This window comes from Hippopotamus amphibius, chromosome 12, assembly GCF_030028045.1.
Source record: "Hippopotamus amphibius kiboko isolate mHipAmp2 chromosome 12, mHipAmp2.hap2, whole genome shotgun sequence".
Lineage (NCBI taxonomy): Eukaryota > Metazoa > Chordata > Mammalia > Artiodactyla > Hippopotamidae > Hippopotamus > Hippopotamus amphibius.
The window spans coordinates 95,951,719-95,972,071 of record NC_080197.1 but is presented as its reverse complement, the minus strand read 5'-3'; the positions used below and the strand labels follow the sequence as shown (position 1 = coordinate 95,972,071).

Genomic DNA, 20,353 nt, shown 5'->3' with positions numbered 1-20,353 from the left:
ACTTTATTTTGCCTAATGTTTCCCTAATCTCTTAAGATCATATGATCAAAGAATATTTTTATTAAATAACATCCATAATTATTCCATAGAATACTCTTTACAAGATGGTGTTATAGAGAATTTTTATTTTTATATTATACTGTGGATTAGTAAAATATCCCAAAATGTTTTGTTAGACTTACTTCAGAGTAATTTGAATTAACCTATAATATATGTCACATAATATGAAAGGAATAGTCTAATGATTGCTACTTTGTATAGATGTTGGACAGATGAGTTTATATTTAGACACTTTTATGGCTTTCAGGTTAAAAGAGTCTTACAATTATGGTGTATTGTTTTAATGTTTTGTGGTAATTTTAACTTATTTTAAAAGTAGAATTTTTTAATTGTCAGCGTGAGAATGGAAAGTAAATTATGTGACAGATCATTGGTAGCTGCTCTTAGTGTAGAATGTAATGGAAATCTAGTTAAACTGATTAAAATGTCCATTATCTCACTTTTATTTTCTCTTAGCTGCTATGCCTTTTTTGCCTTCTTCCATGACAAGCCTAAAATTATCTCAAAACAGATTTACATGTGTTCCGGAAGCAATTTTAAATCTTCCACAGTAAGTTTATTATTTTAATTTTAAAAACCACACGAGGTGGAATAGAACCTTCAGAAACATGGTTTTAACTTAGACATGTAAATGTAATTGATTTCTAAACCTACTAAACTTAATGTTTTTAAATCTATGAGTGTTTGACTTTTAATATTACACAAAAGACCTAAGTTGTTATTTGGACTTTTTAACTTTTATATTAATTTAATGTGCTATTGCGTAGAAACAATTTGAATAATTAATTGTTGAATTATTATAATCAAATGAGATTGTACCGGCTATCACTTTAACTTTTAAAATTTCACTTGCTTTGGGATTATGTTGCTAAGACACTATTAACTTTGAAATTACACTTAAGTTATGTTTGAGTGACATTTTTGATGAAGATTAGGATAATTTATGTTGTTCCAGGTATTTGGGGATATTTTTGGTTAATTTCCTTAAAAATAAAAGCTTCCTATTTACTGCAAATTCAGGCATTAATTAGATTTCAAATGTATTGTCATCTTAAATAAATATTTTACTAGTGTCATGTATTATAAACAAAATCCATAAAGGTACATGTGCAAATATATACATATATGACAAATAATACTTAGTTATAATTTAGCCATGGAAGGTGTGAGTCAGGTGTATAATAGTCAATTTAAATCTAGGTTTAGAATGTGTCAGACACTGTTCTTACTACTTGACAGTGGATCATCTCTTTAATCTTCCTAATGATCCTATGAAATACTTCCTGTTATCATCTCCACTTTGTTACGAAAACACTATTTCATGAGAGAGAGGAAGTAACTTGCCCGAAGTCACAGTTCTTAAACACTGGTGGTTTGATTTTAGGCACCGATAGAATACAGGTGGTCCCATATTTTAAACATAATGTATTCCTGAAAATGTGTTTGGAAGCCGCCTGTTTATAAAAGTTGATTAGAATATGCATGTCATAAGGAAGGTTTCTTCCCAGAGAACTAAAAATATTATCCAGTTCCTAATTACACTATAGCTTTAGACACCATCTTCAGGTATACCTTTCAGTGCTTTGTATGTAATTTTTAAAATTTATTCTTTTGTTTCACACATGAGCATGCAATTGGCCAGCTTCAGTCTCCAGGCTTAGTCTTAAAGCTGAGACACTGCCTTTGAACGACCTGATGGTCCTCAACTTTGTCTCTGTTGCAGTGTTTGTTAGACATACATGTCTTATCATGAATATAGTTAAATTAATTTTTTTGTTTTCAACATTTTTATAAGGTAACTAGGGGAAAATCTTGTATCATTTAAAAATTAGAGCAAAAATGTTGCTCTGCAGATCTGAATCTTGGTCTAGAAGGCAGTACAGCTATTTGAGCTTAGAATTAATTCATCTGGATGAAGTATGCTGGATGAAAGGGATCAATATATAGTAGTAAAAGTCCAGGCAACCTTGTACATAGTCAGATACATCACAACCGCTATCTTTGTTCTTCCTACGCATGTACACTTACATGTGATGTGTTTTTCTGCTATTTCCTGCAAACTTTGGGTAGTTATTCCTGCCTGAAAGCAACAAATTTACATTGAGGGCCAACTATATACAAGACATCATGCTCAATGTTACGATATTTTTCACACTGAGACAAGCTGGTAAAAGTGATAATAAACTTGAGGACCCAACCTCTGAAGAATCCCTCCAGGTATGAGTGAAATTGAACAGAGAAATGAGGCTACATATTTGTAAATCTTGTATAGAAGGCAGGAATTTTAATGACTGTTTTTGCCTTTGTTAATTATGAAATGTCATGCATCCTAAGGGTTTGTAGAACAGTTGGTCTTTCATTCTGATCAACATTTTTATGTTTCTGAAGTAGGGAAATTAGGCCTCAATTTTGTATTCATTGGTCCTTTTTTAAAAGTTCCTTTTGAGTCATGCCTTCTTTTTCCCTAGCCTATATATACACAACATTGTAAAGCAACTATACCCCAACTTAAAAAAAAAAGTTGTATCTTCTTCTCACTCGGGTGAAAATTGCTTGTGATATTTCATGTATTTTGGAAATACTCATTTGATTTTTATCTCAACATTGTATTGTTTCAGCTTGCGGTCCTTAGATATGAGCAGCAATGATATTCAATATCTACCAGGTCCTGTGCACTGGAGATCTTTGAACTTAAGGGAACTCTTGTTTAGTCGTAATCAGATCAGTGTCTTGGATTTGAGTGAAAAAGCATATGCATGGTCTAGAGTAGAGAAACTACATCTTTCTCATAATAAACTGAAAGAGGTAAAGAGGTCATCGTTATTTGTTTAAAATTATTGCCAATTTGAAAATGTGCTTTTGTAATTTGCATTATCACAAATTATCTTTTCAGAATCTGTTGATATTGTTTGCTTTTTGAATAAGATCTAATCCTACCTTGAGGTAAATGGGTATATTAACAATGCTTAATTTCCTTAAAAAATCACTTTTTGTGCTCTATTTTAGTTTGAATATCTCTGTATATGTTTAATTATGAATGTGTGTAATGCTTTAAGTGTGTCAATTTATCACAAAATCTCTAATCTGTTAACAGACTTTCAGACACGCCGCGTTTGTTAAGTTGTCGCCAGGGCATATATAGTCTGTATTTTTCAGTTGACATTCTTTTCCACATTCTTAAATTCGTGCATTCCTCCACCGTGCTACCCCTCACCCAAATGGACCAGTCTCTGTTATAAATCTGAAATTGATTATCCGTTTGTCCCAGAAAAGATATTTTTCTTTTGCCAAGTTCAAGTCTATTGCCTATAAAAGCCAAAAAGAGTTAAAGTGTCTGAAACCATGAGGTTCAGGATAACTGTGAATATTTAGGGGTACCTGACTTTTTTTGTGTGGCAAATTAATGTTTACTGTTATAAAAGTAATGAATATTGCTTAAAAATTTGGAACAGAAAAAAATTCCAATGATTATGCCATGTAAGGTATAAACATTTAGTTGTATTTTAAGAACATTCAGTTGTATATAAGTTTATGGTGATCAGATCTTTAGTTTTACTGAACTAAAGAACATAGTGTGAGGGAACAGACTGAAGCCCCAGATGACTGGATTTGGATACATATAAAGAGCTTCTTTACTTTCAGTGTTGTGAAGCGATGAAATGTGTTACCAAGGAAGAATGGGTTTTTAAAGATTATAAACAAATAACACAGATTGGCCTAAGTCCTTTATATGTATGTTTTCAAACATTTGTAATGAAAACTATGACAAAGCCTTTGGAAAGTTTTAGACCTCTGTTGAAATGTGCAAGTTGCTGATGGGATCTCGGAACTTCTCTTGTTTCCTATTAGCATCTTGTTTATTGGCCGCACACATCTCTTCCTTCCCACCAACAGGATTTACCCTTTTTTATTTCATTAAGATTCCTCCTGAGATTGGCTGTCTTGAAAATCTGACATCTCTTGATGTTAGTTACAACTTGGAACTGAGATCCTTTCCCAATGAAATGGGGAAATTAAGCAAAATATGGGACCTTCCTTTGGATGAACTGCATCTTAATTTTGATTTTAAACACATAGGATGTAAAGCCAAAGACATCATAAGGTTAGATAATTTTATTTCCATTTATTCTTATTAAATTTATTTCAGATGTCCTTTCTCTGTGACTTCGATGGATATCTAGTTACAGTTTAGGAAAAAAATGGATAGTACCATCTAACTATACATTTGATATCTCATTTGCCTTTTATTTAATGAATGGGTTTGTTTGGCGGCACTGCAGAGTTTTTCATTGCCTCCTAGCCAGGTTAAGGTTGAGAGAATGGCTTCTCCTTACCATGCTTTTCAGCAGAAATGGACTCTAAAAGGAAATTATTACTATTTGGTCTCTTGTTACCAGTTATACAATCTAATGAAATAAAGCATAATATAATAACTTCTCAAGCTGCATTTCATATAGCACATTTTATCATGTCTATTACATCTTGAAGCATTATAGTTACTTAAAAGATATAAAATTATATCCATTTTGCCTGTGAAGCTGCTAATCTACTCAACTTTATCATTTTTGAAACCACCAAAACTTCCAGGTATCACTGATTCTGGTTTTATACTTTATGAACTTCAAATATCTTTAATAACGAACTTTATTCCACTCTTTGTTACTCTTTGAGCACATTAGTCTTATTGTTACCTACCCACAAAATCATTTGTTTTTATTTCCACAAAACTATTCCTATCTATATTTATCTTACAGGTTTCAGCTCAGTTATCACCTCTCAATGTATCCTTGATGTGCCTGTAATATCCACTAAGTCAGGGACCATGGCTGCATTTACTCACTGTTTCATTCTTGGCATCCGAACACAAAGTCTGGCATACAATTAATAATTGTTGCATTACCAGTAAACTACAGTTACCTAATTCTCTTCCTTAAATTTTCTTAATTTATATTTAACTTTTTTGTCTCTTTTTTTATGAGCAAAGATTTATTGTTTTGTTCTCCTGAGCATGATTTAATTTGGAAAAAAAAAAAAAAAGGTTGTCACCAGCTATGGTAAATAAACATGGCTACCCCTCATCCTACATAATTATTTCCCATGATTTTCCTTCCTGAAACTGGAAAAGATGTTCATAAAAAAATTTGTTCAATTCTTACTAAACATTTAGTAGAACTGGTTTTCCATATATTATGCTATATTATCAAGCTACTGTTAACTAAGTATTTTTAAACGTGTTTAACATTTTTGGAGAGAACGTAGACCTGGAGTAGTTTAGAAAGTGTAGTCCTCATTGGCTTTTTTAAAGAATGACAAAGAGTAAATTCTTAATAAATAGATATTTGGACCATTGATTTTCCTGTTGATTCATGATGAAAACAGACCATAGGTTGTATGTGAGAAAATGACTGATTTCAATAACAGCAGATCTGATCTGTCAGGTCTTGTTTTCTAGAACATCAAATAATTCAAGAAAATAGTGATGCTTTTTGTTCAGATCATCAGGAATGTTGGTCAGAGTCCTATTAGTTATGAGAATGAATCAGTCAATATTCCCTAAGATTCACTTATGATTTAGTTTTCTAATTTTAAACTGTGGCAACATTTTAACATAGTTAAAATATATCTTTCTATATCCATTTTATTTTTGAGGACATTTAAAAGTACTATTAATTTAAAGGTGGTGTTGCTAGCTACCTGTAGCACTTCTAGTTAGTTTCAGTTATTTTTGCATTAAGATTATTAGGAATAGCAACATTATCTGCTGATGGTATAATCATTTATATGTATCAATTTATAATTTAACCAATATACTCTCCCTTTCCATTTACATTATATATATGCATGTATGAATATATACATTTTGTATGCCATACATGAATATACATATACACATACACATATATAATGTACCAAATATGACCTCATTATCAAAGTTTAGTATAGCAGTATGCTTATATACTCTACCTTGATTCTTTATGCGATGGCCTTTGTAAAAGTTTATACTTTATAACCTTCAGGGTTTTATTTGTGTTATTTAAAGAAATGTGTGTGTGTGTATAAAATTCTAATGAGTATCACAAACATATTTTGACATTTTGATTATTTTGACATTTTGATTATTTTTGGTGGCAGAGTGTTATTATATTTGATAATGCCGCCAATCATTATCAACTACACCATCACTAACAAAAGGTAGGCATTAACAGTGCATTGAGAGACACTTGCATTATTAGTTATGAGCTATGCACTCTTTTGCATGCTGTATTTTAGAACAGTTTGATATTTAAAATAACTCGATGCATAAGAATTCACCTGTATGGTAAGTATGCTGTTAAGCAGTTTATTATTTTATTGTCGTTTTTCAAATACCAGGTTTCTTCAACAGCGGTTAAAAAAGGCTGTGCCCTATAACCGAATGAAACTTATGATTGTGGGAAATACCGAGAGTGGTAAAACCACCTTATTGCAGCAGCTAATGAAAATCAAGAAATCAGATCTTGGGATGCAGAGTGCCACAGTTGGCATAGATGTGAAAGACTGGCCCATCCAAATAAGAGGCAAAGGGAAGAAAGACCTCATTCTAAACGTGTGGGATTTTGCAGGTATGTATTTTCCTGGAAATTTTTATTCACACATCTTTTTAAAACAGGGATTTAAAAACTGAGTTTTCTGTTTCAATACTGCAGAGAGGCCTGGTGGATCCTATGGAAATATTCCAAAGCCATTTATTTCTCCTGATTCTACCCTTGCCACCAGAATGGAGAAGCCATGGAAGGAAGTGTTAGAAATGAGTACTTGCCAGCTGAAGCTAAGCAGCTGACACACATGTGAAACGTTGTCAATCCCTAGTAAAAACCTAGTGTAGTCTTGTAACCATTATCTTTTGATTGTTTTTCTTTCTTTTTGGATGCTAAATAGTGGATAGTATCACTTAATTTTGTTTTTGAAGAAGATGAAGGATGCTTGCCTGTTTTCTGGAAGGCAGTATATTCTCTAATCTTTATTTAGGTCGTGAGGAATTCTACAGCACTCATCCCCACTTTATGACCCCACGAGCCCTGTATCTTGCTGTCTATGACCTCAGCAAAGGGCAAGCTGAAGTTGATGCCATGAAGCCTTGGCTCTTCAATATAAAGGTGATCTGTTCTAATCATTTGAAAATAGAAAATAATTCTTGGGATTTTTTTGGTATGTAAGGTAATTTATTTGGGGGCAAACAATTGCTTCAAACAGTCTCTTCAGATAATTTTTTAAAAGGAAGTTAGAAGCACTAAAATTTTGAATTGGGAAATTTTAACAGTAATTAAGTTGTGACATGAAAATAGTGTGTCTGTATTAGTGGAAGTTATAGAAGCTTGAAACCCTTTTAAGCTATAAAAATTGAGACTATACATGTTAAATTTTTTTTTATATTATTTCATTTTTGTTTTTTGCTTTTTTGTGTTTTGGGGGGTTTTTTGGCCGTGCTGTGTGGCTTATGGGATCTCTGTTCCCTGACCAGGGATTGAAACCAGGCCACGTCGGTGAAAGCCCAGAATTGTAACCACTAGGCCACCAGGGAACTCCCTGATATTATTTCTTAAGTGTAATATGAACTTCCCTAATTTAAAATAAACCATAGTAAAAAAAGCAGTCTGTACATCACTAACTATGTCCTCAGAGGCAGTTTAGTGTGAAGTCCTTCAGATCTTACAGTTTTATGTGGTCCCAGATTAATAGTATATTTGGATTTTTGTAGTTTTTCCAATTTGTCTCTTGCTGTTATAGTGTCAGCTGTTCCTTTGTATATATATATATGGTTTCAAATGTATATGATTTTTTAGAATCGAGATTAAAGTAAGAGTGAATGGTCTTTGAATGATGCTCCAGTGGGCTCTTCTGTGAAGCAATCCCTTAAAAAGATTTGTCAGGAAATTTTGGTGTTTATTTTGGCTCCATCAAGCTAGTTTTGTCATTTTGGTAATTTTTTTAACTCCCTTTTTTTGGACTTTATTATAGCTAGCCAAAGTGAGCAAATATTGTAGTTGCAATAATACTTGCTTTAGTGGTTTTTTTTTTTTCTTTGTAGACTCCACATTGAATGAATTTAATATGAATTAAGGAGATTGAATTTGCAGATAAGGAAGAGAAAATATAAAACAAATTGTATTACTCTGATATAATTTGGGGGTTATTAAATGCTATTTTGTTTAAAAGTTCAAAGCACACTTAGAGAATAACCCATTTAAAGGCACTGAAAAAGGAAAAGAAAAATACACTATCACTGTTACATAGGCCACCTGAAAAGTGGTAATAATTGGATTAAGAAGTGGCATAAAATAGACTTTTAAAAATTTCTTAAGGTTAAATTTTTTCTTCGGTTTAAGGAAGGAAAGACAGTTGTTATTTTCTTCTTGAAGTCTTTTGGTTCTCATTTCCACTCAAGTGAATTTTGTAAAGAAAGTGATTATGAATGGAAATGGAAGCAATCTTGATTTTAAAACAAACACAAGAGTATTTTGTATCTTTCCCCGTAGGCTCGTGCTTCTTCTTCCCCTGTGATTCTTGTTGGCACACATTTGGATGTTTCTGATGAGAAGCAGCGCAAAGCCTGCATCAGTAAAATTACCAAAGAACTCTTGAACAAACGAGGGTTTCCTGCAATAAGGGATTACCACTTTGTAAATGCCACAGAGGAATCTGATGCTTTGGCAAAACTTCGGAAAACCATCATAAATGAGAGCCTCAATTTCAAGGTAACATGGTTCATTGCCTACTCTAGGTAATAGATAACTTTATTAATTCTCATGTTGTGCAACTGCTAAGAAATGTCAGAAGTCTTGAGATGAGAACAGCTATCTTAAAATTGTGGGGGTTTTCTCAGAGCTGTTAGCATTACTAAAGTACTTTCAATTTTAAAATTATTTGTGCTGTACTTCATTTCAAACTCATAGGAATGGGAATGAAAATAATTTGAGGATCCTGAGAGAAACTAAGAGGATGTCTGAGAGGCTGAGAGAATATTTCTGAGAGAATCTGAGGACATGTTTCTGATGCTCTTTCTCTCTCAACTTCCTGTAGTGGTGATTCAATCAAAAGGATAAAGATGGATGTCAGGGTCTTGGGGTTATTTTTCTTGAATTTTCCTCTGACTGTTGTTTCTCCATCTGCTTCTTTCTTTTGGAGATCCTATTGTATATTTACCTTGATCTTCTTTGTTATTCCTTCATGTCTCTTGTCACTGTGATTCCCCTTCCAAATATTTTTTTCTCAAGATTGGGAGAAGGTTCTTTCATCTGGTCACCAAGGTCGCTAATTTGATTTTCAACAATGACTAAGCAATTTTCTAGTTCATACATACTGTGTGTTTCATTTAGGAATTATGTTTTTGATGTCCACAGTTTTCTTCTCATAAGACAAATGTAATTCATAGAGTTCATAAAACACAAATAAATTGGTTAAGTGTGAGAAGACTTGTTTTTAATACTTGCAAGAGAGAGAAATTTTACGTGGGTTCTACTGACAGCATGGTGTGAACTGTGCTGAGAAACACCCTGAATAGTTCAGTATGACAAACACAGTGGTGGATTTCACTATTAGTCTCTGTTGGGTTAGCTCATTAGCACTAATGATCAAGGCCATGGCTTGTAACAAAGGTCCTGTTTTGCCTGGAACGGTCCCAGCATAATTATTACTGTGTCCCACTGTATTCTCAGAAACATTCCACTTTGGATGATAAATTATATGGTCACCTTGGTTATAACGTGTCGGACACTTAGCTTAGTTCTGTTGCATTTCCACAGGTTATGCTCCTATCCAAAACCTAATAAGCCGTTTATAAATGTGCTGGCCTTTGTGGTGCCCAGGGAGAGAATTTGCACGTTTGTATCTTTCAGCACATTTATCCCAGTCACTAAAAGCTTTTATAAATGATGGATCAGTGGCGTTTTATGTAAGAAGAGTGAAATATCATTTACTTGTGGATTTTCTTACTACTTTGTGGGACATATGATTAAAGAGTCATATGACTTTTAAGAAACAAATATACAAAATTAATATATCCGATTAAATTTTCTCTTTACCCAGGGAGTTTTCTTTTCAGACTATACCTGTGCTTATAGAACTTTGTTGTTACTTATACTATTTTAATAGCTTCTCTTTTTATCACTGATGTTACAGCATTTATCATGGTTTAAAAATGCTTGGAGGGTGAATTTATTTTGAGAAAGGCTGAATTTAGTTGAAGCAAAGTCTGTGGATAAAGCGGTTGATTCATTAAGCTGGACTGGTACTGCTTTAGGCTAGTAGCAAGTTATCAGTATCAATCAATAAGACCAGTTTTCTTTCTGCACTTGTACATGAACTCTGAAGGCAACACCAGATAAGGAAGTAAAACAGATGCTTTGAGAAATGGCAGTATTATTTGAAGAAAGGTATATACCGCTAATGGATACATCATTGTGGTGTATTGGTGTGAAAATCCCTTTGATTGCTTTGCAAAATAGTGACTCAGATGACCCCAAAACAGTAAGCCTGCCAGAACTTCAATATTCTTTCCTTCCTGAGGTGCTTCAACCTGTATTCAAACAACAGCTTTTAATCTATTAGAAATCGTTTTTTGTTTGTCCTTTCATTTGTTTTTCATCTTTTCCTTTTACCTTGGCTCTTTTCTAATCTTTCCCTTTCTCACCCTTATTAACGTGTGTCTGTGCAGACTTTAGAATAAAAGTTTTTTGTTTCTGGCTCTTGGTGACCTGATAATAAAGCTTAAAAGAAGTAGGACAAAACAGAATTCAGTGCCAAAATATCCCTCTCAGTGTTGTCCAGCCCCTTAGCAGAGTGGGATCTTTTGCTGGCCCTGTTATCCAGCCCTTGTAAAGCTCGTCCCTTTGTTACTTGATTGCTTTCTGTGAGAACCTCGTGTTTACTTTTATAGGTAGGTTTCCCTTCTTGGGTTAAAACATAAACTTCAGTCTGAAGTTCTGTTTTATCTTATTTTATAAATGATGAAGAGAGGGAATATGAAAAGTGGGGGTTAGTGAAATTATGTTTAATTTTCTGGTCAAAGGGTACATCAAGACAATCTTGAATGTTTGGAGGTGAATATGTAAGTAATGGTTACAGCTGCTGTAAATCAGGTTCCTTAAGATTCTATTTTAAAGTAGAAAAAGAGCAAGTTAAGGTTTGTGTGTGTGTATGTGTGTGTGTGTGTGTGTGTAATAAAACCCAATTTATATTTGTAATAAGTTGAAGAATTCAAGGAGGAGTTCTGTTAGTTATCGTCAGGTAAAAAGAATACACAAGAATATATTCGTAGGTTGAGAAATGGGGAGAGTTTGCCACCTGGTGGTTCTCAAAGGCATTTTAGTTACTATTGTTAGAGCTGTGTTTCTGTTTAAAATTAGATTTTTAAGAAAAAAAAGATTTGGAAAAGATTTTTATTATAGAAACTATCACTTTAAGGTCGTTCTTTAAAAATTTTTATTTTCTGTATCTCTCGAGTAGCACACAGTTATTAGATTCTAAGTGAAACTGACTCCAAATGATCCTCTCATATCAAAATCATTGGCGTTTAGAAAATTTTTTATTTTTCCAGGTTCAAGTTTCCATGAAAAAGCATAGCTTGAGTGGGGAAATTTTATGTCTATCTCCAGACTTCACTGTTGATAAGTACATTGCACTAATATAACATTTTGCAAATAACAAGAACAAAATTTAGTTTTACCTTGGGGTGTGGATATTTTCATATAATTTAAGGTCCAAAAGCTCTTACAATACTTACTGACTTCTTATGCTAGCGTATCTATTGCATGTAAGGTTAATGTCTTAGAAAACAGAAAGTCCTTTATTTACGGTTAATAATTTATCCTGGATTTTGCCATGGATTTTCTGAATAGCTAGATAAATATTTCCATACAATATTATTGGGTAGTTCTTTCCAAATTGGCTTCTGTGTTCATATTTTTCTTCTTTTAAGATCATCTTATTTATTTCTCACAATTTAATCGGTTTTACATTACATTTTGAATTTATTAAAAAGTAGAATTCTGGATGATTAGTACAGAATTTGCCAACCACTGACAAATCAATGAATAAAATGGATTTTTACAGCTTGTCATTTGTAATTTCATAGATCCGAGATCAGCCTGTTGTTGGGCAGCTGATTCCTGACTTCTATGTAGAACTTGAGAAAATCATTTTATCGGAGCGTAAAAATGTGCCAATTGAATTTCCTGTAATTGACCGGAAACGATTATTACAACTTGTGAAAGAACATCAGCTGCAGTTAGATGAAAATGAGCTTCCTCATGCAGTTCACTTCCTAAATGAATCAGGTTTGCTTATTGCATATTTTCCAAAGCTCTGCTGTAGTAATTTGTGAACATGTGCCTGAACCCTGTAGAGAATTTACGTTTAAAATTTAATAGAATATTGACAAAATTCTTTAATAGGTAACTGATTTTTTTTTTCTTTGTGAAAGATCATCATGTGCATTGATGTTGAATCATGTATTATGTCATCAGAGAAAAATTTAGTAATTATCTAAGGGCAGCAGTGGAAAACGTCTCTGAGCAGGAGTTAAAATATGGGTGGTAGGACCTGATTGTACTATTGAGGAGCTGTGAGACCCTAAGCACAAGCTGTATTCTTCATAGCATCAAGTGAATTTAGTGTATGCAGAGGCCATTTGTACACTGTAAAGGAGAATTACTGTTGGGATGGGTTAACGTGGCACTTGGAGAATCAGTGGTTGCCTGAGATGGTGCAGCTGTTGAGTGGCAGGTCCTGCTCTGTGGCGTCACTGGCTGTCAGCATGACCTCACAGATGGAAACTCTCAGACAGGCTGCGGTGCTAATCGTGTCCTTGATCAGTATACCCTTGCTAGAAATGTGTGCATTGATTTGTAGTGCTGGGGTAAGTGGCTGGAAAGTTGCTTTTGATCCCCAGTTTCTGTTGTATGAGAAATAATCTTCGTGTGGATTTAATTTGATCAATTCACTTCCCCATCGTTCTTAAACCGGTAGCTTCCTTTGATATTTTGTGTTTCTTACCTGTATTTGAAAATAAGATGTGTCTTTGTAGTATGTAATTAGAAAGCCAAAAATATTTATGAATTTCTATTTATTTCTAAATAAATGCTCTGCAGTGTATAGCTTTGTTTTAGATATGCTTACACATGATCATTTAATATAGTTTAAAAGATAACTTTTTAAAATAATCTTTGGACTTCAGAGCTTGCGAACTAGGATGCCTGGATTCTGGTCTCTGCTCTTCCACTATCAATGTTGAAGTTTCCTCATCTGTAAAATGAGGAGGTTGGACTAGACTCTTTCTAAAGCCCCTTGTTTGATATTTGCATATTCTAAATTCCATGTTTCACTCTTGGTTTTTACTCCAGGGGTCCTTCTTCATTTTCAAGACCCAGCACTGCAATTAAGTGACTTATATTTTGTGGAACCCAGGTGGCTTTGTAAAGTCATGGCACAGGTTGGTGTGTTATATTTTTGTGGCCTGGGGATAATGATTGAAGAAAAATACAAGTGACACCTAGAGCATTGAGTTTTATAGAGTTTGTGTTGCAGTTAAGGTAGAAACTACTGTGAATATAGAAAACTATAGAACAGTTTGTGTAGAAGACTGCATGAAAAAGAACTTCATGGAAGAAAAGACATCCTAGAATTTACTTTAACATCTTTGTTTTCAAGTCACAGAAAGGTGTTTGTACTGCTGTATTTGGTAGTACTTTTCTAGATCCTGATGCTAGCTTTGGTTTGGTTATTGATGTAGTCAGTTGACTGAAAGCTTTGTGAAAATCTTTGGGATAAATACATATATGAAAATTGGGTTGCTGAGCCTCTGAAACCTCTGTCTAGACAACTTGGAGGGGAATTTTGACTCTTCAGTGGAATGTAAGCTCTAAATGCTTACAGTTTTGAAAATTTTGAATAGTGGTAGTTATGGCTGTCTTTTCTCTATTTCTGTTTCACATGGAAAATTATTTCTTCTCCCGATAACAGTTCCCAATGAGTTTATATTAGTTAGCTGTCATAAGCCACCTCTATAGATTTGTCACAGAAAACCACTCAAACGGAACACACTAGCTCAGGCTTCCTCAGTGTCTATTGACATTTTGGGCCAGATAATTCTTTATTGTACATTGTAGGATGATAGCGGCATCTTTGGCCTCTACCCTCTAGATGCCAGTAGTACCTTCCCAGTCTGACAAGCAAAAACATGCCCAGACATTGCCAAATATTTTAGGGTGATATTTTACAAAACCACCCTGGGTGAGAACAACTGCATCAGCGTCTCCAGCATGTGCACTCACTGGTGGCTATTTTGTTTAAAAGTATAATTTTTTAAGTCACTGGAATGATTATATTTTTTATGTTAGAAATCTCTCTTCTCATCAACCATAATAGTAATTAAATTCCCTCAGATAATCTTGAATGATAGTTCCTAAATTTCATCTAAGGAAAAGTAAAGATATTTACTATTCTGGTAGATATTTTTAAAGTAGGTTTTCATCCTTCTGCACATATGCCATGTTAAGTGTGATTTTATTCATCTCCTTAATGAGAATGGAGCCAGGAAAGTATAGTGGTCAAGCTCTGGAGAGTATAGCACAAGGTCTAGAGTTAGCGTGACCTGTGTTCACATCTCTCCTAAATCCTTACGGACTTTGACATTTCTTAATGTTTTAAGTCTTTGTTCTTCACTTGTAAAATAAGGATAATAACAATATTATCTTCTACGTTGCCTCCCTAGTTCGGTATAAGGGAGCAGTAAATTTTAGTGAACGTTTATATTTGACCTGTTTGGTTATTCAAGACTTACTATTTTAGGAAATGATAAAAAAAGCTTCAAAACTGTAAAGATGTATTCATCTAGTTTTGGAAAGTGTGCCAGGTATGGAGCTAAATAAAAAAAAATATGTGTAAGTATATGCATTCTGTGTAGAAAAGGGAGTTTTAATTATACCCTGAAGATTCGTTGTCCTAGGTGGCACACTCTATCAGAAAATAACTGAACTCGGTCAAGTCAAGAAAGGGCTAAAGTTGCACCAAAAAGTGATGTGGTTCCATGTGAATTGGGAATATTTAAAGTTGCATACATGCAGGTAATATTAGAGTGGGTACATCTTATTCAATAGAATAACAAAGTGGTTTCCATCAGAATCACTGCCTTTTAACAGAAGCAAATTTCTACTATGATGCAATAAAATCCCTGAAGATACCTGGGAGTAGTTAAGTTGAAACTACATGAAATTTCATCTCATTAACATAGTTATACTGTTAGTTATACTATAAACATGTTAATTTAATTGAAAATTGTCAAGAATTTGAACAGCTCAAGTTATATTGAAATATAGACCTAAAGGGTCAGTAAAATGATAATTTAAATTTCTTATTAATGGAAAAAATAAATGCCATCATTTTTATTTATGCTGATAGATTGAAATATATCTTTTTTTACTAAGGTTTAAAGAGAATGAAAGCTGTAAGTAATCAAGTGAAAATGAGAATGACTTGCCTGACCCCAAATCAGCAGAAATAAATAGGGGTATTCACCTCCATCAATCATCAGGGCAGGGGCAGAAATAATTTCATGATGTAGAAGCTCTAATGAGCCCACTACCCTCTCTGTGCCCTGAGCTTTGGGTCACTAACCTTATTAAAGAAGTTTCCATCAGCACACAGGAAAGTCTGCAAAACTCATTTAACTATATGATAAAAGAGATGTGAAAGGGACTTATTGGATTAATTAGGCAGAGTATTATAAAGCTTGCATGCCAGTGTAATCTTGATAAAAAGTTGTGTAAGAAATTTGGAAAATTCTCTTTCCTTGCACAAGGGCATAAGTTAGCTTTAGAAGTTACCAGGCTGAAGGAATAATAAGAGGTCTTTTAACGGTGATAAAGTTAAGGTTTCTGTTTTTTATTGCTATGTAACAAAATACCCAGAACCTAGAGTGCACAAGTAAACTTGGAGTAAAACATCTACAGTTTATTTTTCTCACTATTTTGTGGGTTGACAGGTTCAGCCAAGCAGTTCTGCTTCATGTGGCATTGGCAGGGGTCATTCACTTGGCTTCCTCATCGAGCCAGGCTGGAGAGCCCAAGAAGGGTGCACTCCCATTTTTGGTTTGTTGGGGCTCCTCTTCGTGACCTCTCATATATGCCTAGACCTCTTAAAGGCCAGGCCCAGAACTGGTGAAATGTCAGCTCTGCCGCATTCTAGTGACCAGAGCAACCACAAGTCTTATTCAGATTTAAGGGGAAATGGATGGATTCTATATCTTGAAGGATTAAACAGCCCACATATGTAGGGAGAGAAAAAATTAATGTGTCCATCTTTGGAAATTATCTGCTGCAAATAGTGGTGGCGCATCATAGATCTACTAAAAAAAATCAAGCACAAACTTCTGTTTTAAAATCAGTTTGTCTAAGTAAAATAAAGTAGAATAAGTATATAATACTATGCTTGTCAGAGATTATCTCATTTAATTCTCAAACAACTCTTTTAAATGGTACTTTATTAGTGCCCATCTTGAAGATGAAAAGATTGATGGACAGAGAGGTTAAATAATGTATCCAAAGTTACATATTCAGGGAGAATTAGAATTAGTATTTCAAACCAAGTGGTTGACTCCAGTGCCTATAAACGTAACCCTAGGATAAAATGCTCCAAGCTTTATTTCCCTCCAATTCACACACTCAGCAATACTTATTCAGCACCTAGCAATGTTCCGGATGCTGTTCTGGTGCTGGGACTGTCGCAGTAGATAAAACAAGGTTCCTGCATTCACAGAGTTGACGTTCAGATTAAAGGAAATAACCGGAAATATGGATACTTAACATGTTAGATGGTACAGAGTGCTACAAAGAAAATATAAAGTATCGTTGGGGATAGAGGTGAGTCCTCAGACAAGGTCTTAGCAACTTTAAAAACGCTAAAGCAGCAGTTTTCCGCACTACCTAAATTGTAAGAGAAGTTTGCACTCTAAACTATACAATATGGAAGAAGTCCCAAATTATAGTTTTTATTATTTAATGACCTGTTGTACATTGCATTAGATACCATTATGTTCAACCAATCATGCATTCATTGATTCAGTAACATTATACGTACAAAATAGAAATATAGTGTTGAGTGGGACAAGCCCTTGGGCCTAAGGATTTTACAATCCAGTATTTTACCCAGTTACACGACAAAGTAAAAAACGTTTGTTCTTATTTAAGTATCCCTTAAACATTATAGATCTACTAAAGAAAATTAAGCACAAATCTCTTTTTAAAATTAATTTGGCCAAGTAAAATGTATAGGAGTATGCAGATAGTAATGGCTAACATATGAGGGCTTACTATTTGCTAAAAACTGTCGTATGTGTTCTGCAAGTTTTGTGTGTGTTATCCTCTTTTGCTGTCATGGCAACCTAGGAGACAGTCACTTATCTCATTTTACAGAAAAGGAAACTGTAGGTAAAGAAATTAAATATCTTTCCCAAGGTCACACAACTGGCAGTAGAGCCTGGATTTGAACTTGAGTTCTTCTGAACTTATATTTTTGTTATGATTATGATCAAAGCTCAAAGTGTGATCTCCACATTAGAATCATCATAATTGTTAAAAAAGCAGATTCTTAAGCCTCACCCCAGACCTACTGCTGCAGACTGAGTGGGGTCCAGCAAGATTTAGTGGTTACTTTGAGAATCACTGAACTGTGCTAAGCTGCCTCTCTTCCCACTGATGGAAGGTATCTCCTACTATATAAATGTAAAATAACATTTCTATTGCAAACCTGTAGTGATAACACAGTCTGGAATATAAGTTCCCTAGGAATATATTATTGATGAGACTACTATAAGGATGTGCGGTGCTGGGTTGATGTGTTAAATGTAGTTGGGGAAGGCTGGTAGTTCATTGGTTTCAGAGGATCTCCATAATTTTTGATCTGAATTCACTGCCTTAATTTAATGAATGTGTGTGGGGGGCGGGGGGAGTAGATGCCCCGCTGGGCTTGTAGGCTGCCTAGCTGCTAGCTAGAGAAATTAGTTCCTGTGTTGGACTTGACAACATTAAAATCGTTTTAATCATTTTTACTCAGCAGAAGAAATGCTTTAAATTAAAAACTTTCCAGAAAATGAATTCTAGTGATTATGTATAAGTTTAAATTTTTCAGATTTTGACAGTGAAAGTGGAGGGCTGTCCAAAACATCCTAAGGGAATTATTTCACGTAGAGATGTGGAAAAATTTCTTTCAAAGAAAAAGAGATTTCCAAAGAACTACATGTCACAGTACTTTAAACTCTTAGAAAAATTCCAGATTGCCTTGCCAATAGGAGAAGAGTATTTGCTGGTTCCAAGCAGGTAAGCCAAAACTTAAAAATTTCATTATCCTATGGAAATTCACCATATATCATATTGTTTTAGTTGTTAAAGTAACTTTGGTCTGTGATAAATGTACTAATTTTTTTCTTGTTGTAAACTTTGTACTGAAGTATAACATTTTCTTTTAATGAAAACACTACATTTGACATTGTAAAGATATAGTAAATGACTGATTTTATGTATAAAATTACTATTTGATTTAGCACTGCTTGATTTATTTAAGAAAGGTTAATAGTGGAAATGTGTGTGTGTGTGTGTGTGTGTCTGTCCTTTCATGGTACTGAAAGAGTTATTAGGCAGATTCTGGGGAGATAATGAGTTTTCAACAGACTCTTAAAATACTTTATGGCTGTGAATTTTCAGAGGTTATGGGCAATGCGATGGAGGCCTGAGTTATAGCCCTGTATTGTAGAAATTCTTTTTATTGCCTTATAATCACCTGGGAAATTTTATAAAGTAATATGACATTAAAAAGTGCAAATCGCATTGATTGAGGGATGGTAACTAATCCTAAAAAATAGATATGCTTTCTTTTCTAGGACATGCGTTTCTTCAAGTTTTATACAATCCCTTTACTTGTCTATGTAATAATTTATTTATAGTGTAAATAGGATTACTGAAAAAGTTTCATGCATCTGCTACATCTGAGCATGCATTTGAGTTAATTAAATAACCATTAAATTTTGAGTAGGAAGAGCACGCAGCAAAAGACCATTGTAAAAAAAATGCAGTTGCTTAGACTGTTTATCTTCAATTCATTGATTTCAACTGGTAAAGAACTTTGGTCAACATGGTTGGGTGTTTTATGAACTGTATAATGATAGTTTTCTTTTATCTTTAGTTTGTCTGACCACAGGCCTGTAATAGAGCTTCCCCATTGTGAGAACTCTGAAATTATCATTCGACTGTATGAAATGCCTTATTTTCCAATGGGCTTTTGGTCAAGATTGATCAATCGATTACTTGAAATTTCACCTTACATGCTTTCGGGAAGAGGTATGTATTTAATGAAGAATTAATATTTAGAGAAGTCAGGAGGAAAGCATATTAAAATTAATATGTCATTTTCCCAGAGTGTGTTTGTAAGGCAGCTGAAAATCAGAAATTAAGCTCAAAAGACCTCCGAGTGGCCCATATAAAGACATATACTTATGTAAGTTCATGCAGTTTGTTAAGAAGAAAATTCCTCAAAGCCCATGTGTACTTATTTTAGAGACATTTACAATGCGTGTGAATATCTCACTTTGCACGCTAAAGCAGACTAGAAGCAGCAATTTTAAAAGGTGAAATTACTAAGAATCATTGGTTTAAACACACCCACTCACCTACACACACACGTGCGCGCGCGCACACACACACACACGTGCAAATAAAGAAAAACTAGAAGTGACCACCACTGCAGTTAGGGAATTTTATTTAACAGTGTGATAGTTCTTGACCATTCTGTATGGGGACTGTAATAGCTCTGTTGTGCTGCACCATCCCTCAGGGGTTTACAGAAAAGGGTAAAAATGGGTGTTTATGGTGCCAGCTCTTCCTCCTGGAAGAGAGGTCTTAGTGCTCCAAAGGGAAAATACAATTTTCTGTGTGCTCAAAAATCAGCTTTATGGAGGTGGTACTGTATTCCGAAATAAGCCTTATCTTGCTTGCAGTTAATCGACATATAGAAAATTACATCACATCAAAGTGTTGGTTTTAGCATGACCACCAACCTCTTTTTAAAAGTTATGGGAACTTATTTATGATTCTCTTTCTTCATCTATTACACATACTAACCTACTTAACACCGTGAACCTGAAATTTATCTTAGGTTGTCTGCTGGGCATTTTGTTTATTTCATTCCAAAATTGAGGATAAAATATTTAATATTATATTTAATAGATATGGATGAGGACTCATCATTAACCATTCCAGTACTTTCC

At 34.1% G+C, this 20,353-nt stretch overlaps 1 protein-coding gene across 4 annotated transcripts in view; it reads left to right on the top strand.

Moving 5' to 3' along the window:
- Window positions 1-20,353, top strand: part of LRRK2 (leucine rich repeat kinase 2) — a 146,270-nt gene that overhangs the window by 69,025 nt on the left and 56,892 nt on the right. For all 4 annotated transcript variants that reach the window (XM_057701760.1, XM_057701758.1, XM_057701757.1 and 1 more), the window contains exons 26-35: window positions 517-610; window positions 2,679-2,865; window positions 3,981-4,162; window positions 6,433-6,662; window positions 7,069-7,196; window positions 8,577-8,795; window positions 12,173-12,374; window positions 13,440-13,528; window positions 18,223-18,410; window positions 19,273-19,427. In XM_057701760.1, the coding sequence (XP_057557743.1) occupies window positions 517-610; window positions 2,679-2,865; window positions 3,981-4,162; window positions 6,433-6,662; window positions 7,069-7,196; window positions 8,577-8,795; window positions 12,173-12,374; window positions 13,440-13,528; window positions 18,223-18,410; window positions 19,273-19,427 (1,674 nt within the window). The remainder of the gene's footprint in view (window positions 1-516; window positions 611-2,678; window positions 2,866-3,980; window positions 4,163-6,432; window positions 6,663-7,068; window positions 7,197-8,576; window positions 8,796-12,172; window positions 12,375-13,439; window positions 13,529-18,222; window positions 18,411-19,272; window positions 19,428-20,353) is intronic.